This window comes from Aethalodelphis obliquidens, unplaced genomic scaffold (genome assembly GCF_003676395.1).
Source record: "Aethalodelphis obliquidens isolate GAN/ISIS:26980383/991018 unplaced genomic scaffold, ASM367639v1 scaffold12, whole genome shotgun sequence".
In the NCBI taxonomy this organism is placed as follows: domain Eukaryota; kingdom Metazoa; phylum Chordata; class Mammalia; order Artiodactyla; family Delphinidae; genus Aethalodelphis; species Aethalodelphis obliquidens.
This window is the reverse complement of record NW_020837956.1, coordinates 35,615,053-35,630,000: the sequence shown is the minus strand read 5'-3', so window position 1 is coordinate 35,630,000 and position 14,948 is coordinate 35,615,053. Positions and strand designations below refer to the sequence as shown.

The 14,948-nt window shown below is 33.6% G+C and overlaps 1 protein-coding gene across 3 annotated transcripts in view; it reads right to left on the bottom strand.

Moving 5' to 3' along the window:
* The window catches only part of ROCK2 (Rho associated coiled-coil containing protein kinase 2), a 136,895-nt gene that overhangs the window by 12,056 nt on the left and 109,891 nt on the right, over positions 1-14,948 (bottom strand). For all 3 annotated transcript variants that reach the window (XM_027113809.1, XM_027113810.1, XM_027113811.1), the window contains 12 exons: positions 10,666-10,735; positions 9,834-9,937; positions 9,483-9,669; positions 7,625-7,718; positions 7,436-7,530; positions 6,471-6,650; positions 5,792-5,960; positions 3,521-3,591; positions 2,425-2,513; positions 1,913-1,991; positions 604-865; positions 303-516 (listed from right to left, as the gene is read on the bottom strand). In XM_027113809.1, the coding sequence (XP_026969610.1) occupies positions 303-516; positions 604-865; positions 1,913-1,991; positions 2,425-2,513; positions 3,521-3,591; positions 5,792-5,960; positions 6,471-6,650; positions 7,436-7,530; positions 7,625-7,718; positions 9,483-9,669; positions 9,834-9,937; positions 10,666-10,735 (1,614 nt within the window). The remainder of the gene's footprint in view (positions 1-302; positions 517-603; positions 866-1,912; positions 1,992-2,424; positions 2,514-3,520; positions 3,592-5,791; positions 5,961-6,470; positions 6,651-7,435; positions 7,531-7,624; positions 7,719-9,482; positions 9,670-9,833; positions 9,938-10,665; positions 10,736-14,948) is intronic.

The window sequence follows — 14,948 nt, the reverse complement described above, 5'->3', positions numbered from 1 at the left end:
TTCTTATGGGAAAACCCGAATGAACTTTTTGGCCAACCCAATACATATACATGACAAAAATGAGCCCTTCATATTATTTTTGGTTGAATTTAATATACGTGTGTGATTTAGTAAGTAAATTTATTACATCCAGCTGAATAAATGAATGATACATGCACAATGAAATAGTTTCAAACATTTGGTATTCCATAGATCATGAAAATACCAAAGAAAAATTGCAATTAGGAAAGTTTGTAATCTGAATATAAACAGCAAAATATTTTTTTAAACACTTTAAGTTTTACCACATTTTAATTTATTACCTTGGTTTGTTTGGGGCAAGCTGTCGACTTGGCCGCCTAATAGACTGGTTTTGTTGTATTTTCATTGAAGTTCTAGGAGATGACCGTGCAAAAGGGTCTGGAGCTGGAGGCTTTTTAGGTATCTTTTTCACTAACCGACTAACCCACTTCTGCTGCTCTTCTGTAGAATTTGCTAATAACAATAGATTCTTTGCCGATGAAATATCATAATACACTATAAAGAAATATTTGAAAAAGATTAATATGTTTAAAATGATCTGAACATAAATAATATTGATGGAGCAAGTAATTTACTATTTACCTTTGCAAGGTGCTATAATTTCCTCCTTTTTATCCATGTGATCTTTATGACATTTAATGTGACAGCGACGGCACTCTAAAGCAGGAGGAGGTTTAAACATATGCCACAATGGCTTCATACATGCCTCACAATTGGTTGGGAAATGATACAGAGTAGGAATAAATTCATGTCCCTTGTGGCAAATATAATTTGATTTTTCTCCCACCGGCTCCACTGGAAATTCTTGTTCCTTCTTACTTTCCCCTTCATTGGCATACAGGATCTATAAACACCAAAAAGAACAATGAATGATCTTCAAACATAGGTTATTTTTTATGTAATAATGATTTTATCATTTGTAAATAAAATTAGCCTAAACTATTCAATGAGAAGAAAATGCATTTGATGTTCTAATGTTAGTAGGTTCAAATCAAGAGCTCAGATGAGAAAAGTCAGTAGCCAGTCACTTTGGTTCACATTTCAAAAGAATCAATCCTGTTCAAATGATGCCTCCTTATTTTCTCCATGTCATCTTCCTATGTTTCAGCAATTTTATCAGAATAGGCTAGCAAAAGGTAAATCTGCACTTGATTAGTGTTAGAAAGTTTTTCTGGGAGGGAATGTTCAAAACACCTGAAGAGATGTGGCAATTATATGAATTGAGGCTCTGTGATTCTCAAAATAGACAACTTGGTGATAACTGCAAATATAGCTTTAACTGAAAAGATTTGTATTTGGAGAGTTGAGGAAGAAAGGAAAAGAGGAAAGGATGTATAATATACTCCAAATAAACATTCTAAGCATTCAGAAAGTAAGCAGCCAACTTTCCCACAGTACACCAAGCACAACGGCTTTTACACAGAAGGAACTCGGTAATTGTTGGTTTGACTAATTTTAAAATGGAAGTAATAAAGGGGAGAATTTGTCTTCACCTTAAACTGGAAGTACAAGGGCTCCTGGGGGCAAAATTTAACTTCACAAGCAACTTTTTTAACTTTCTAGAGAGCTGAGCATAAAACTAAAAACAGGAGAACATTCATGCTCAAAAAATATCATAACCAACCTTGAACAAAAGGATATAGCAAAGGCTGGAAATGTGATATAAACACACTACAGAGTTTAACAAGTACAATGGAGAGAAGAATTAAGATGTATCTAAATAGCATAAGCATGAAAGTCACAAAGGAACAAACCACCTTTAAATGGGACTAAAATTGAAAGATAATCTGAAAAAGCCCCAAGAATAAAGAAATTTGTTATATCACGTCATGCTGAGAATGTATAAAGGTGAAAAAACAAAACAAACAAACCACAAAATAAAACGGTTTACCTGGAATATCCTTGGAATTTCTTTAGCATCTGCTCTATATACATCTGTCTGTGTAACTGGTCGGACATGAAATAACTTACTATAAAAGATTTTTAATAAAGGAGTTAAGTATTACCAAAGGATCAAATTATTTTAGTTATCCTATACTTATGTCAGAAATTAAAACTGACTACTTTGACCCTTGTTAGAAGGTCAGAGAATATCCTGTTCTATAAATTCAATCACTCCTTGCATTTTGAGAAATTTCCAGTAAGTCAGAAATTTTCTAATTAGTTTCAGAAAACAACATATTAAAGACCCATGAAATAAAGATGTTTTAGCCAACTCTATATCCCAGACTTTCGTCTGTATGAAGCAAAATAAGAAAATGTAACAGTATGCTAGCAGCTATACTATATGACTATATACATTGTACTATATGACTAATAAATTACACTAACTTGACGAAAAGGTCACGTTACTCTTAAACTTTAAAAGATAAAGTTCCTAAATATTCTAATAAAAATACTTACTCTATATCTAAAACCATGTAAGGATTAGATTGTTCTTTATCCTGTTCACTGTCATAGAAAAGGATCTTCTTACTACTTACAATCACATACTGTTAAAAAGAAAGAGGAAAGGAATTAATGATTAAAGTTAATATATCTTATTTATTTTTCTTTGAAAATAAATTCTAAATTAGCAATAAAAATCATAGAAAATATAAATTAAATATCTAAAAAGTTATCTTAATGTATCCTTAAAAAAGTCTTCCTCAAAATAACAATAAATTTGTTTGTATACACTTTAAACAAGCAAATTGGGGGGGTGGGGGGGGGAATAAATTCAAATATTTTTTGGACTGATTTCGCTTCAAGATCCAATAGCATAAGTAACCTTATTGCTATGGTTTGGATGTTTATATTCCCCCAAATTCATATGTTAAATCCTAACACCTAATGGGATGGTATTAGGAAGAGGGGTCTTTGGAAGTTGATTAGGTCATGACACCAGAGCCCTCATGAATGGGATTAGTGCTGTTATAAAAGGGGTTCCAGAGAAATTCCTACACCTTCCACCATGAGGACAGAGCAAAAAGTCTGTAGCCTGGAAGAGGACCTTCACCAGAACCCAGCCATGCTGGCTGGCACCTTGATCTGAACTTCCAGCCTTCAGAACCATGAGAAATTAATTTCTGTTGTTGACAAGCTACTCAGTCTGTGGCATTTTTTTATAGCAGCCTAAGGCTAATAAGACACTTATCAAAAATGAACATAATATCGATAATCATAGTACCAGAGGAAAAGAAACAAATGGGACTTTCTGTCATATCCAGAGTTGTTTTCCCACTGAAACAACAAAAGCACCAAGGTCAACAGGCTTCTATTTTCCTGACACCAAAAACTATTTTATTATTAACAACATGGTAGTGATGAAAAGGTTTTTTTTCATCACTACATAAAGTATCTTACGTACATAAGATACATAAAATTATATTATTCCAAATCAGAAAGTGCAAACAAGTTTTATGTGTCTAAAAGTTCTAGTTATATATATCTTACAACTACAAAAGTGAAATGGCTGTAGCTAAACTAAAAGCAAAACAAAAGAACCATTTTCAAATACCTTTTTAACCCATCCAAACTTCTTAGTGTTGTTTCGCACAGGCAATGAAAGCCATCCTTCTAGTCTTGATTCTATAAATAAGCACAAGATATGAGAATAAATACAACAAGTCTCTTAAGAAAATGAGGAATTTAATAAACTTTTAATATGAAAGTCACAAATCAAATATGCCGTTCAGAATTTATCATTATACATCATCTAAAATATAATAATAATGCAGGATCAGTATAAGCAAGTTATATAATGCAAAACAAAATCCAGGTTATATCACACTGGAAATACATATCCTGTAGTTTATAACGTCAAATGCCCTGTTAATTAAATTCATGCATTTGCAAAGTTCCGCAGAAAAGTTGCAAAAAAGAAAAGCAGCTCTCTATTCTCACCAGTACACCTGTATTAGAATCCTCTATTTTTCCTTTGGAAGAAGGCCTAATTACAGGTATAGTGCACATCTTCTTTGAAGAGAAAACATTTTAAGTGAGTTAATTACGTGTTCAGAGAAAATGGACTTTTAGAATGGCTATAATAAAATGAAATAAAATTGTGTAAATTACAGATCAAATATGGCTCATAAGCAGCAATAAACCAAAAGATTCCTAAATTCCAAAATATTAAAATCAATAAGGTTCTAGTTCAACCAAGGAAACTCTTTGAACCCTTAGAATTTGTTCTAATGGTATTTGATCAGTTTATTATTTTAGTGAAATAAATAAGTGAAATAAGCATTTTTGGAGGTTATGCTAATAATAAAAGTGCCTATCACTTAACATCTAATATGTGTCTGAACTGTGCTAGACACTTTATATAAATCTTCTTTAACCCTCACAACAACCCCACAGAAGGTCACACGGGGACACGTCTCTGATTCCAAGGCTTATACTCTCTCTATCACATCAATAACCTTCCAGACTCCATGAACAGAAATGCTGTCATTATAAACAGCCATATTCTCAACTGTCTGGACATGGTCCTATGCCAATTCAAGGGACTAATCAGATGACCTCTAACAATATCGTTAAGACTGAAATCATTTTATTGCTGAGATCTGAAACAACTTCAGTATAATCACCTATGATTTATACTGATATATACCTGGGAAATGTGACGACAATGTAAATAAATATAGCTAGTTTACTTTGAATTCAACTAATAGATTAAATTTTACTTTACATTCAACTGCTTATACACAAGTTTCCTGTGGCATTTACTTTAAACGTTTTTTGTACTCACACTAACTTTGTGTTAAACATAACAGTTTATGGGTTTTCCATCTGGTTTCTTCACTTAAACTATAAATCTTTTCAGCACAAGGATCAGGTCAAATTGTCTTATGCTTTTTTTAAGGCCCAGCACAATGATGACACAAGGAAAACCTAAACACATCTTCTAAAACAGTCTACACGTGCTTTTTCTGTACTGTCATTCTTGATATGAAACTTCAGAAAGAATTTCTTCTTGGTTAAAAATGGAAGAAACAGACAGTGAAACCGTATGTTCTTAAATGATATAAAGTACTGCTCCATTTCTTGTAAGCTGAAAAAATAAATCTATCAATTGTAATAGCAATGCCATGTGAAAATACTTAAAAAAACAAATTCTTTGTTCATGCAGCAGTTTCTTTTTAACTGAGACTTGTTAACTGAGCAACTTGTTAGAGTTAGTGAATATTAGTTAATGTTACAACAATTTTTCAAAAGGACTAAAATTATGGGTAGTGGAAAAAAAACCCAGAGGCGAAAGACTTTCAGGATATCACCTGTACCATTAGGTTCCGATGAAATAGGTAAGTAAGGCACAGATTCTTCTTCTGAGTCAGAATCAGAGTCAAGAAGCATATGAGAACTGGAAGGCTTAGTGGCAATATTGAGAGAAGTAGAGGAACGTTGGTAGGTGAATGACATGGATTCCATAGTGTGTGACTGAGTGATATGAACTGAACACCCAACATAAAAGGAAGTAAGAATGCAGAAAGAAGTTAAGAAAAAATAAAATGAAAGCTTTAAAAGAGAGCTATGTACAATATATAAAGAGTTAATTTAAATAACTAAATATGTGAAATTTATAATTATATTTTTTAATAAAAAATTTTGTGAAAAATAAATAAATAAAATACTTTAAATTGTCATTGGAACCTCCACTCTAAGGAGTAGGTTTTCCCTTAAAGAAATGACAAATATTTTTCCTCAAGAGCAAAGTCAGTCAATGTCTTAAAACAATCGATTTAATTTAAGACAAAAGTAAACATAAGGACTGGAAACAAATCTGTACCTGGAAACCCATCATCTGCTTCAGCATCCCCTGGTCCACTGCCTATACTGGAACTATCCAGACCAATATGCAAGGCTTGGAGCTGGGACCGCAACTGCTCAATGTCACTGTCTTTACTGTCCAGTGTCATCTGTAGTTCAATTCGAATCTGACTCTCTTCAGCTATTTGCTACAAGAAATTAAATTACGTTAAATTAACTGGGTGTTATACATCTTACAATTTTGCTTCCTAGTTCAATAATACAGTAGTCTCTCCTAGTCCAAGGTTTCACTTTCTGTGGTTTCAGTTATCCAAGGTCAACTGCAGTCTGAAAATATTAAATGGAAAATTCCGGAAATAAACAATTCATAAATTTTAAATTACATGCCATTTCTGAGTAGTGTGATGAAATCTCACATTGCTTGGCTCTGCTTGCCTGGGATGTTAATCATCCCTTTGTCCAGCTTATTCACACTGTATATGCTACCCACCCCCTTATAGTATAGGAAAAAATATAATACGTATAGAGTTCAGTACTATCTGTGGTTTCAGGTACCCACTGGGGGTCCTGGAACATATCTCCCTTGCATAAGGGGTGACTACTGTAATTATTAATAGAAATGCTCCATAAGCTATAAAATATATAGACATGAAAATAATTCTACTTCTTAAAAAGACGTCTTCAAAAAGTATTCTTACAGCCTGCATTTCATTCAGTTCTTTCTGATACTTGATCATCTGCTGAGTCAGTTTTTCACGTTCAGATTTAAGCTCCATATGTAGCTTTCTATTCTCCTTTTCTTTTCTCCGCACGTCTGTGTCACTACCACGCTTGACAGGTTCTTTCCGATTCATGATCTCGGCCAACTTATTCACAGCCTTAAAAACATAAAGATAAGTATGTAAATAAATAAAATAAATGATGTTGATGATTTCTTGGTCATTCACCAACAGCAAGTTACAAAACCTTCCCTACACACAGGGCCACAAAGAAACACTTTCTATATTTAAAAATACACCCTTTTCATGACTTGTCATCCTTTTCCAACCAATACTCTATTATTTTTTCACTCTCATATTTTCTGAGAACTGTAATTTTAAATGTTTATAGGTTCACTCTAATGTCACCTTCTACCACTTTGGGTTTTTAGTTCCAAGAGAGACTTTTACGAGGCAGATCTTCTTTTATCCTAGAAGAGAGTTTTGCACTGGCATCACACTAAAATACAACACGTGTCCAACCACAGAGCAGAGCATCTTGGACCCCACAAGTATTCATGCTGTATATACAATCATGAGAGCTGAGAAAAGAATAGTTAATAATCATGGTGTCTTTTCAGAGTGACCCTTTTTTAGGCTGTCAGCAAATGGTCATTCTCTACCGTTTCTTAAAAGCAGAAAAATGTATCAGATTACAATAAAAAATTAGGATGGATTGTGATTCCATATGGAAAAATTAAGAAAAACTTTAATAAACACTGAACTCAACAATGTTAATCAAATCTAGCTTCTCCCAACCTGGTAAAAATCACATAATCCTGACTGTTCACAAATACTGATACAAGCAATGACTGCTACAGCCAATCTGTAATGTTAGAAGTAAAATGTAAAAAAGGTAAACTAAGAAAAATTTCAAAATCATATTTAGAGCATATTATACACACTTGAGTTTTGAGTGTTCTCTCTGTTAACAGTTGCTTCTCAAACTGTGCTTTAATAGCTGCAGCACTTATCTCTTCATCCTTCAACCGTGAAAGTTCTGAAACAGAAAAATGTAAAAATTATACTGATAATTCAGCAACTGACAAGCATTAGGCATATTGAAAATAAACGTTGTTCTTATTAGTACATACGTTCTTGGGCATCTTTCCATTTATTATTTAATTCTTCTTTCTCATTTGCAAGATTGGCAACATCACTAGTCAGTGTCCTATTAGTTTCTTCGAGCTAAGAAACGAAAGTAGAACAAAAATCATATCCTAATTTACAAAATGTTAAGTGTTAAAGCAGTACTTCAAAATGAAAATATCCTAGAATGTTGCTAAAACTCTTGTTTTTCTAAGTACATCTATCTCTACACTTCTTGCCTTTGTCCTACCTTACCAAACTTCACCCTTGATGAAAATTTTGCTAACCACACCGACTTCATATGTACCCCAGGAAGCCAAACAATTGCCCTCTTTCAAAAATCCTTAGCAGTATTTTAAATGAAAAACAATTTAGTAAACTAAAAAAAGCAAATACTATAACAAAGCTCTGCATTCCATCATGCAGAATAAATTTTAAAACCATAATTTAATTTCTTACCAAACATTGCTTTAAAACAGAAAATAAAATTTTACTAAAGAAGTTGACATTCTTTGGTATTCACTTCCTATTCCTCTTCTTCCTTCCTGAAGGATATTTTATTGTGAATTATATGTTCATCCTTCCCAACCATGATTGTATACTTTTATTACATATACGTGAAATAATATAATGCGGTTTTATGTGATTCTAAACTGTCCATAAATAGCATCATACTGCATTTATTTTTCTGTAACTGCTTTCACTCAACATTATATTAAGATTTAAATTGTTGATATATATAAAGACCTACTTAATTCATTTTAACTGATATAGTAGTTCTGTCTTCTACCACGTTTCATTTATCCATTCATTCATCTATTCATATAACATATGAATTTTTCGCTATTACAAACATCTATGCTGCTAGGAGTACTGTGTCCGAATCTCCCTTGCACATTTATCTTATTATGGACTTCCTCTGGATTGTATGAGTAAACATCTGCTCATATTTCTAGGTTTTCTCTTTTGGCCAATTTTTCCTTTGGATTATTTAACTTTTTCATATTGAATTGTAGGAGTTCCACTTATATTCTAGATACTAATCCCTTGTTCAATAAATACATTACAAATATCTTTTCCCTGTCATTTATTTGCTATCTTCTGGTATAAGTAAATTTTGTATTCCATTCTAATATTTAAAAATTATTATTTTTCATATTTAAAGTTCTTAAGATAGCTAGAATTTACCACTTATATGGTAAATGATAACAAGAAACTAATTTTATTCCTTTCCACATAAAAATATAGTTATTCCAAAACCATTTATTAAATCTGTATCCTTTCCCATTGATTTGTATACTGCCACTGATACCGTATGCCAAGCTCCTGTATGTGTATGATGAATCTATTTCTGGCCCCCCTACTCATTTCCACTGAACAGGATTAAATATCCCTGTTCTAGTGCCAAACTTTTAAATAACTGTAGCATTTTAATAGGTCTGGATAATTGATAAGGCAAACTCAACTACTTGATATTTTACTTCTATTTGAAATTTTTCTTGCAATTTTTTCAACCTACATATGACTATCTTCATGATTAAACTGCATGATTAGTTTTAAGGTTCTTTTAAACTAAGACTGGTTTAACAAGGGAAAAAAAAACTGTTTTCTTTTTGGTATTTCCCTTTCACTTTAGTCCTTTAACTCTGAATTTACCAACAGGTGAAGCCATTGGAAGTAGTTTTCTTTTGAGCCTCTCTCTGCCAAACACTGAGAAGCTGATGGTTCACTAGGTCAACTATTTTGTAGCCAGCATATACACTTTTTCATTTTAGATCTATGTTACTTTCTTAGTATTTCTAAGGAAGACTTATGATACAGTAATTTAATTAGAACCAAAAAAGAACCAAGCATTTTACTTACAGACGCAATTGTAGCATCTTTTTCAGTGAGTTCCTGTTTGTGTCTAGCCATCATCTCTTTGATCTCCAGCTCTTTCATGATTTTCTCTTTTTCCAAATCAGAATATTGTTCTTCAGCAATTGAGCGAGCCAGTTGCTCAGAATCTGCTTTGGTTAAGGTAATCTCCAGTTGAGCAGCCAAGGAGTCCCTACATTTTAGAGGGATAAAATTTTAATGTTCAATTTTTTACTACAACGTCAAATTTTTGTCTAATTCACTTCATCAACGAAGTTTTATTTGGAGTATAGCAGGCACTGTTCTAGGAGTGGGGTTCATGGCTATGAACAAAAGAGACAAGGATCTTATCCTTACCTTTCATCCTGTAATTCCTGTTTCTTCTGCTGTAATTCTTTACAAAGTTTGGTCTTTTCTTCACATTCTTCTTTAAGTTCCCTAACCTGTGTTTTATAGAGGGTCTAAATAGCAAAATATAATAGAAATATGTATCATCATCATCATGAATATTATTTCTATACTCAAAAGCTATCCAGACAAAAAGTCCAGTTGAGCACATACAAATATGCTCATAAAATAGTAATGTTGAGCCCATGAGCAAATTAATAGTTTAAAGAGCTTTTCTATTTTCTGGTAGTCAACCAATTAACTGATAAAAGTTCAGCTAATAATTTAGAAGCATGATTTTCAACTGGATATCACAGTGAGATTTCTCATTAAATGACACAGATTGATAGGATGAAGAGGCAAAAAAAAAAATTACTAATTTAGACAAGAAAATTTTGTTGGCTTAAAATCAGTGAAACAGAGGTGACAGTTACTACTTCATATTTTAAAACTGATCTCAAAAAAGTACAAATGTTAAAATGACAATTTTCTTTCTTTCATTATGAAAATATATTCTTCCTCAAAAATCAATGCTTTTATTAATCAACTTCATAGGGTATGAATATGTGCTTAGAACCATGTTTTTAGCAATGACAATGGATTTCTGTTAAACTATCTACAGTCTCTTGCCCAGGTGTTCCTTTTGTATGTGTGTGGTACAAAACATTCATACAAAATTCTGTCTGGGGTTTGCTATAAGAATCTATTCTAAAGACAAGATCAGTCTCCTGGTTTTGCAGCAAAAATTTTTTACAAATTCTACAAATACAAGAATTTTCAAAGTAACACATCTGGAACTTACTGAGAAATACTGCTCTGCCTCAAGCTGATCTTGGAGCTCTTTCATTTGCCCATCTGCATCTTGACGTTCTCTGTGGGGACATTGAATCAAAGGTTTAAATAAGTTAGACACATATTATGCCAGCAACTCTTAAAATGTGGTCTAGGAAACCCGTGGGAGTACTGAGACCCTTTCAGAGAATTCATGAGGTAAAATTATTTTCATAATACTAAGAATCATTGCTATTTTTAAAACTTTAATTATCTCAGTGTATATGGGCTTTTCTCGAGGCTGTATGACATATGATGATTTTATCACTCCAACAGCTAATGGAATGTGTGCTTGTATGCTCCTGTGTTTTAAAATTTTCTCAGTTTCAATTTCTAACACAAAAAATAACTTTAGATATAACTCACATGAACAATAACTCTTTGGGATCCTCAAAAATTTTTAAGAGTATAAAGGGATTCTGAGACCAAACAGTGCTATATTAAACCAATAACACTAAATTACATATTCTCAGGCATGCATTTGTCATCAGCCCTTTATGCCAACCAAGTAGCAGAATTAAAAGAGCACCTGAAAATTGATTATCTTAGAATGAGTGAAGAAATGACTGGGAGGGGGCCTGCAAAGAGGTAAAGAGTATAGGTTTTTATATCTAAATGTAAATGGTAACTGCACAGATTTGAACACTTTGTAAAAATTACTGAGTTCTACACTTACCATTTGTTTACTTTTTCTGTACATATTTTAATCTTCAATAAAGAAAAAAATTAAATAAAAAATGAGCCTAACAATGCATTTAAGAGGTTGGGTTGAAATAAGTTAAAGTCTAGGCTTATTAACAAAATATATATATTACAGTTATTCCAAGTCAAAGCTAAGGGGAAAAAAGTAAAGTTGGAGAACAACACAACATATGATACAATTAAAAAAACAAAAAACACAAAATAAAATCTACAAAAAACTCAACCCTATAAATATGGTATACATGTACAGGTACAGGCACAGAAAAGGGTGTGGAAGGATTTTTCAAATAACAGACTGTTAAGATATATTACCTCTGTAGAGATTAACTATGTCTGCATTCATAAAGGAGACTTTATATTGTTTTCGCTTTATCTTTTAATATAGTTCTGAATATTTTATAGTGAGAAAATATTTTACTACCACTTAGACATTTAAAAAATGTATGTATACAGCTGGACTTCCCCGGCGGTCCAGTGGTTAAGACTCCACGCTCCCACTGCAGGAGCCATGGGTTTGATCACTGGTTGGGGAACTAAGATCCCACATGCTGCAGGGCCAAAAAAATAAAATAAAATAAAAATGTAGATAGCAAGAAAAAACTCAGAGATTAAATGATTTAATCACACCATCTTCAATTTAATATTACTTAGGACTTTCATCCTTATTTGCATTTAATATAATTTGGTCACTTTGTTTACTTACTTGGCCCTTCAACTTCTGGGTAAAAAGGAAATTATCACTCAATGTCACTTAATTGTGTAAATTCTCTATTTTATTATTGATGAGTGTATTATTAAAGAATCATGATTTTTATTTCTCTGAGCGGAAAATGTGAACGATACTAATTAATAACATATGAAAGAACAAGTTTTAAAAATTTAAAATCATCATCACCAGCTAAGCCCGCTTGCAGCAAACCCCAGTGTAATTTTAATATCATGATCTTCTTGAAGAGCTACCATTCATTATATGTAACTTTTAAAGCTCAACATTCATTAGGTATTTAAGAAAAAATATTTTTCAGAAAGTAACCACATAATATGCACATGGTTACAATTAGATAGTACAGACTAGCACAGAAAAAATTCTAAGTCTCCTATCCATATCCATCCATGGGCTAACCCTATTCCCCTAGAGAAAATCACTTTGTTTCATTTCTATGTATTGTTCTTTTGGTGGTTACCGCCACATCTCAGCTTATTTCTTGACATACATTTTAATTATTTACCAATTCCCTGCTGCCAGATGTGAGAATTTAGCTCTTACCATCCCTAACCTCTCCCCAACCCCAGGCTTTCCTCAAATGCCTAGTGATGAGTAACCAGGAGGCATCAGAAATTTTAATCTCTGGGTACAGGGGAGGGGTTTTCTAAATAGCAAACTTCAGTTTAAAATGAGAGGCTTAGGAAGTCAGTCATAAACAGGAAGACCACTAAATGCCAGAATGAGAAAGGCTTTTCTCTGAGCTGCTGACCCCATACTAGCTGTTGTAATTATCCACAGAGGGTATGCCCCATTTCTTCAGAGGGAATGCTCTGTAGGAACCCTAGTGGTGGCAATGCCTGACACAGACATTTCTGCAAGGGGTAGTGGCAGAGTATGATCAGCAGATTGCTCCATTTATAACATCACATCTTACTCCAGCCCTCCAAGGTATTTGCTTTGAATAATGAAACATTTTTCTTCTTCACCTATATCCCACTTCATATATACTCCTGGCTGTTGCTTCTGCTGCTCTACTTCATTAGGCAGAAGGTTTCCACCCACCTGCCACTATCTCATTAACTAAAGTAATTTCCTGTCCTCCAATCCACTGGAATGACATGATGTGGGTTTACACATTAAAAAAATTCCTCTACTAGAGTTTTACTGGAATCTTGGAAGGAAGAAAAGAAGTCTATGTTGGCCATTTTCAAGTGCAAGGCTACATAGCACTTCATGTGTAAATTCTCATTGCATATATATATATTTAACTTTGTATTCCAATTATTTATGTACTTGCCTTACCTCTTCCTAAGGAATAACTTCTGATAAAATGCTAGTAAGCTTAAGGGTAGGAAATACATCTGACTCATCTTTGAATCTCCCATAGTGGTTATCAGTGCCTTACACATGATAGATATGCATTCATTCATGCAACACTTACTGACAATGTCTTATGTGCAAGAAATTAATCAAGGGTTGGAGATAGCAAAATATAAGTGTTTTTTTTTTGTTTTTTGCCATTCAATGAATTTATACCCTGTTAGGTAATTAAGACAGCAGATGTGGGTATCTTTGGCCAGGAGGGGTTAGGAACTGAGGGATTAAGAAACAATAGATCCAAGTGCACTTATGAAGAAAATAATAGGCATATATACTAAGTATCATAAATTAGGTATAAACAAAGAGTAATTAGAACAGGAGAAGAAACACAATCTAGATATTTAACTAGCCTTTGTATTCATGTAAACATTGCTGTTAGAATAAATACTATGGAGAATAGCTGTGCAGTCAAATAGTTTTAAAGACTATGTTCCCTAGAACTGAGGATCCACAGTTTATGCTCTTGACCAAAGCCAGGCAAATGAGTTCCATCTCAGGACTTAGAGATCCAGAAAAGCCAAATCAGGGTCGCTCCACATAAATGAAGCTATAAGACATATCTCTAGAGTTTGTCCTTCTTGAAGGACCAAGTTTTCTGTTAAATAAAAAAATGAGAGAGAAGAATAAAGCTAACACACAAAGGAAAAAGCAAGAACAAAAAAATATTGGACAAAGATGCCTGAATACTGTTCAAGTTTCTAGTTCCAATTTTTAAAAGTTAAAATCTCATGAAGTTTAAGAATCTAGGTTTACCTAGGCAATAGATCAGCAAAAAGAACAAACTCTTTTTGACCATCCTTTCCTAGGAGGTGTCAATATTTGAATATTTGACCACCCTTTCCTAAGTAGTGTCAATCTTGCTGACCTGTCACAGGTATGTAAAAAGCAGGCAATTAGCAAAAGTGATAGGAACAAAGTAATAGTCCTATAGTAGACATACTAGTAATAGTAACAGTAACAGTTGTAGTAATAATGGTCCCTACCATTTACTGTGTGCTAGATGCTGTAAATAAGTCATTGTTATCCTTTACAACAGTGATCCCCAACCTTTTTGCCACCAGGAACTGGTTTCGTGGAAGACGATTTTTCTACGGACCAGGGTGGGGTGGGGGGATGGTTCAGGCGGTAATGCCAGCGATGGGGGGCAATGGGGGGCGATGGGGGGTGATGGGCAGTGGCAGACAAAGCTTCGCTCACTCGCTCCTGCCGCTCACCTCCTGCTGTGCGGCCCGGTTCCTAACAGGCTGCAGACCGGTACCAGTCCGTGGCCTGGGGGTTGGGGACCCCTGCTTTACAAGATCCCTAACAAGGAAGCTATTACTGCCCCCCTTTTGTAGGTGTGACAAAAGGTTCAGAGAGGTTAAAATATTTTGCCCAAAGTTGATCAGCTAGTAAGTAGTGGAAATGGGATTCACACCTTGATCTGTCTGGCTCCAAAGCTTATTTTCTTTTCACTCTGCCTCCTA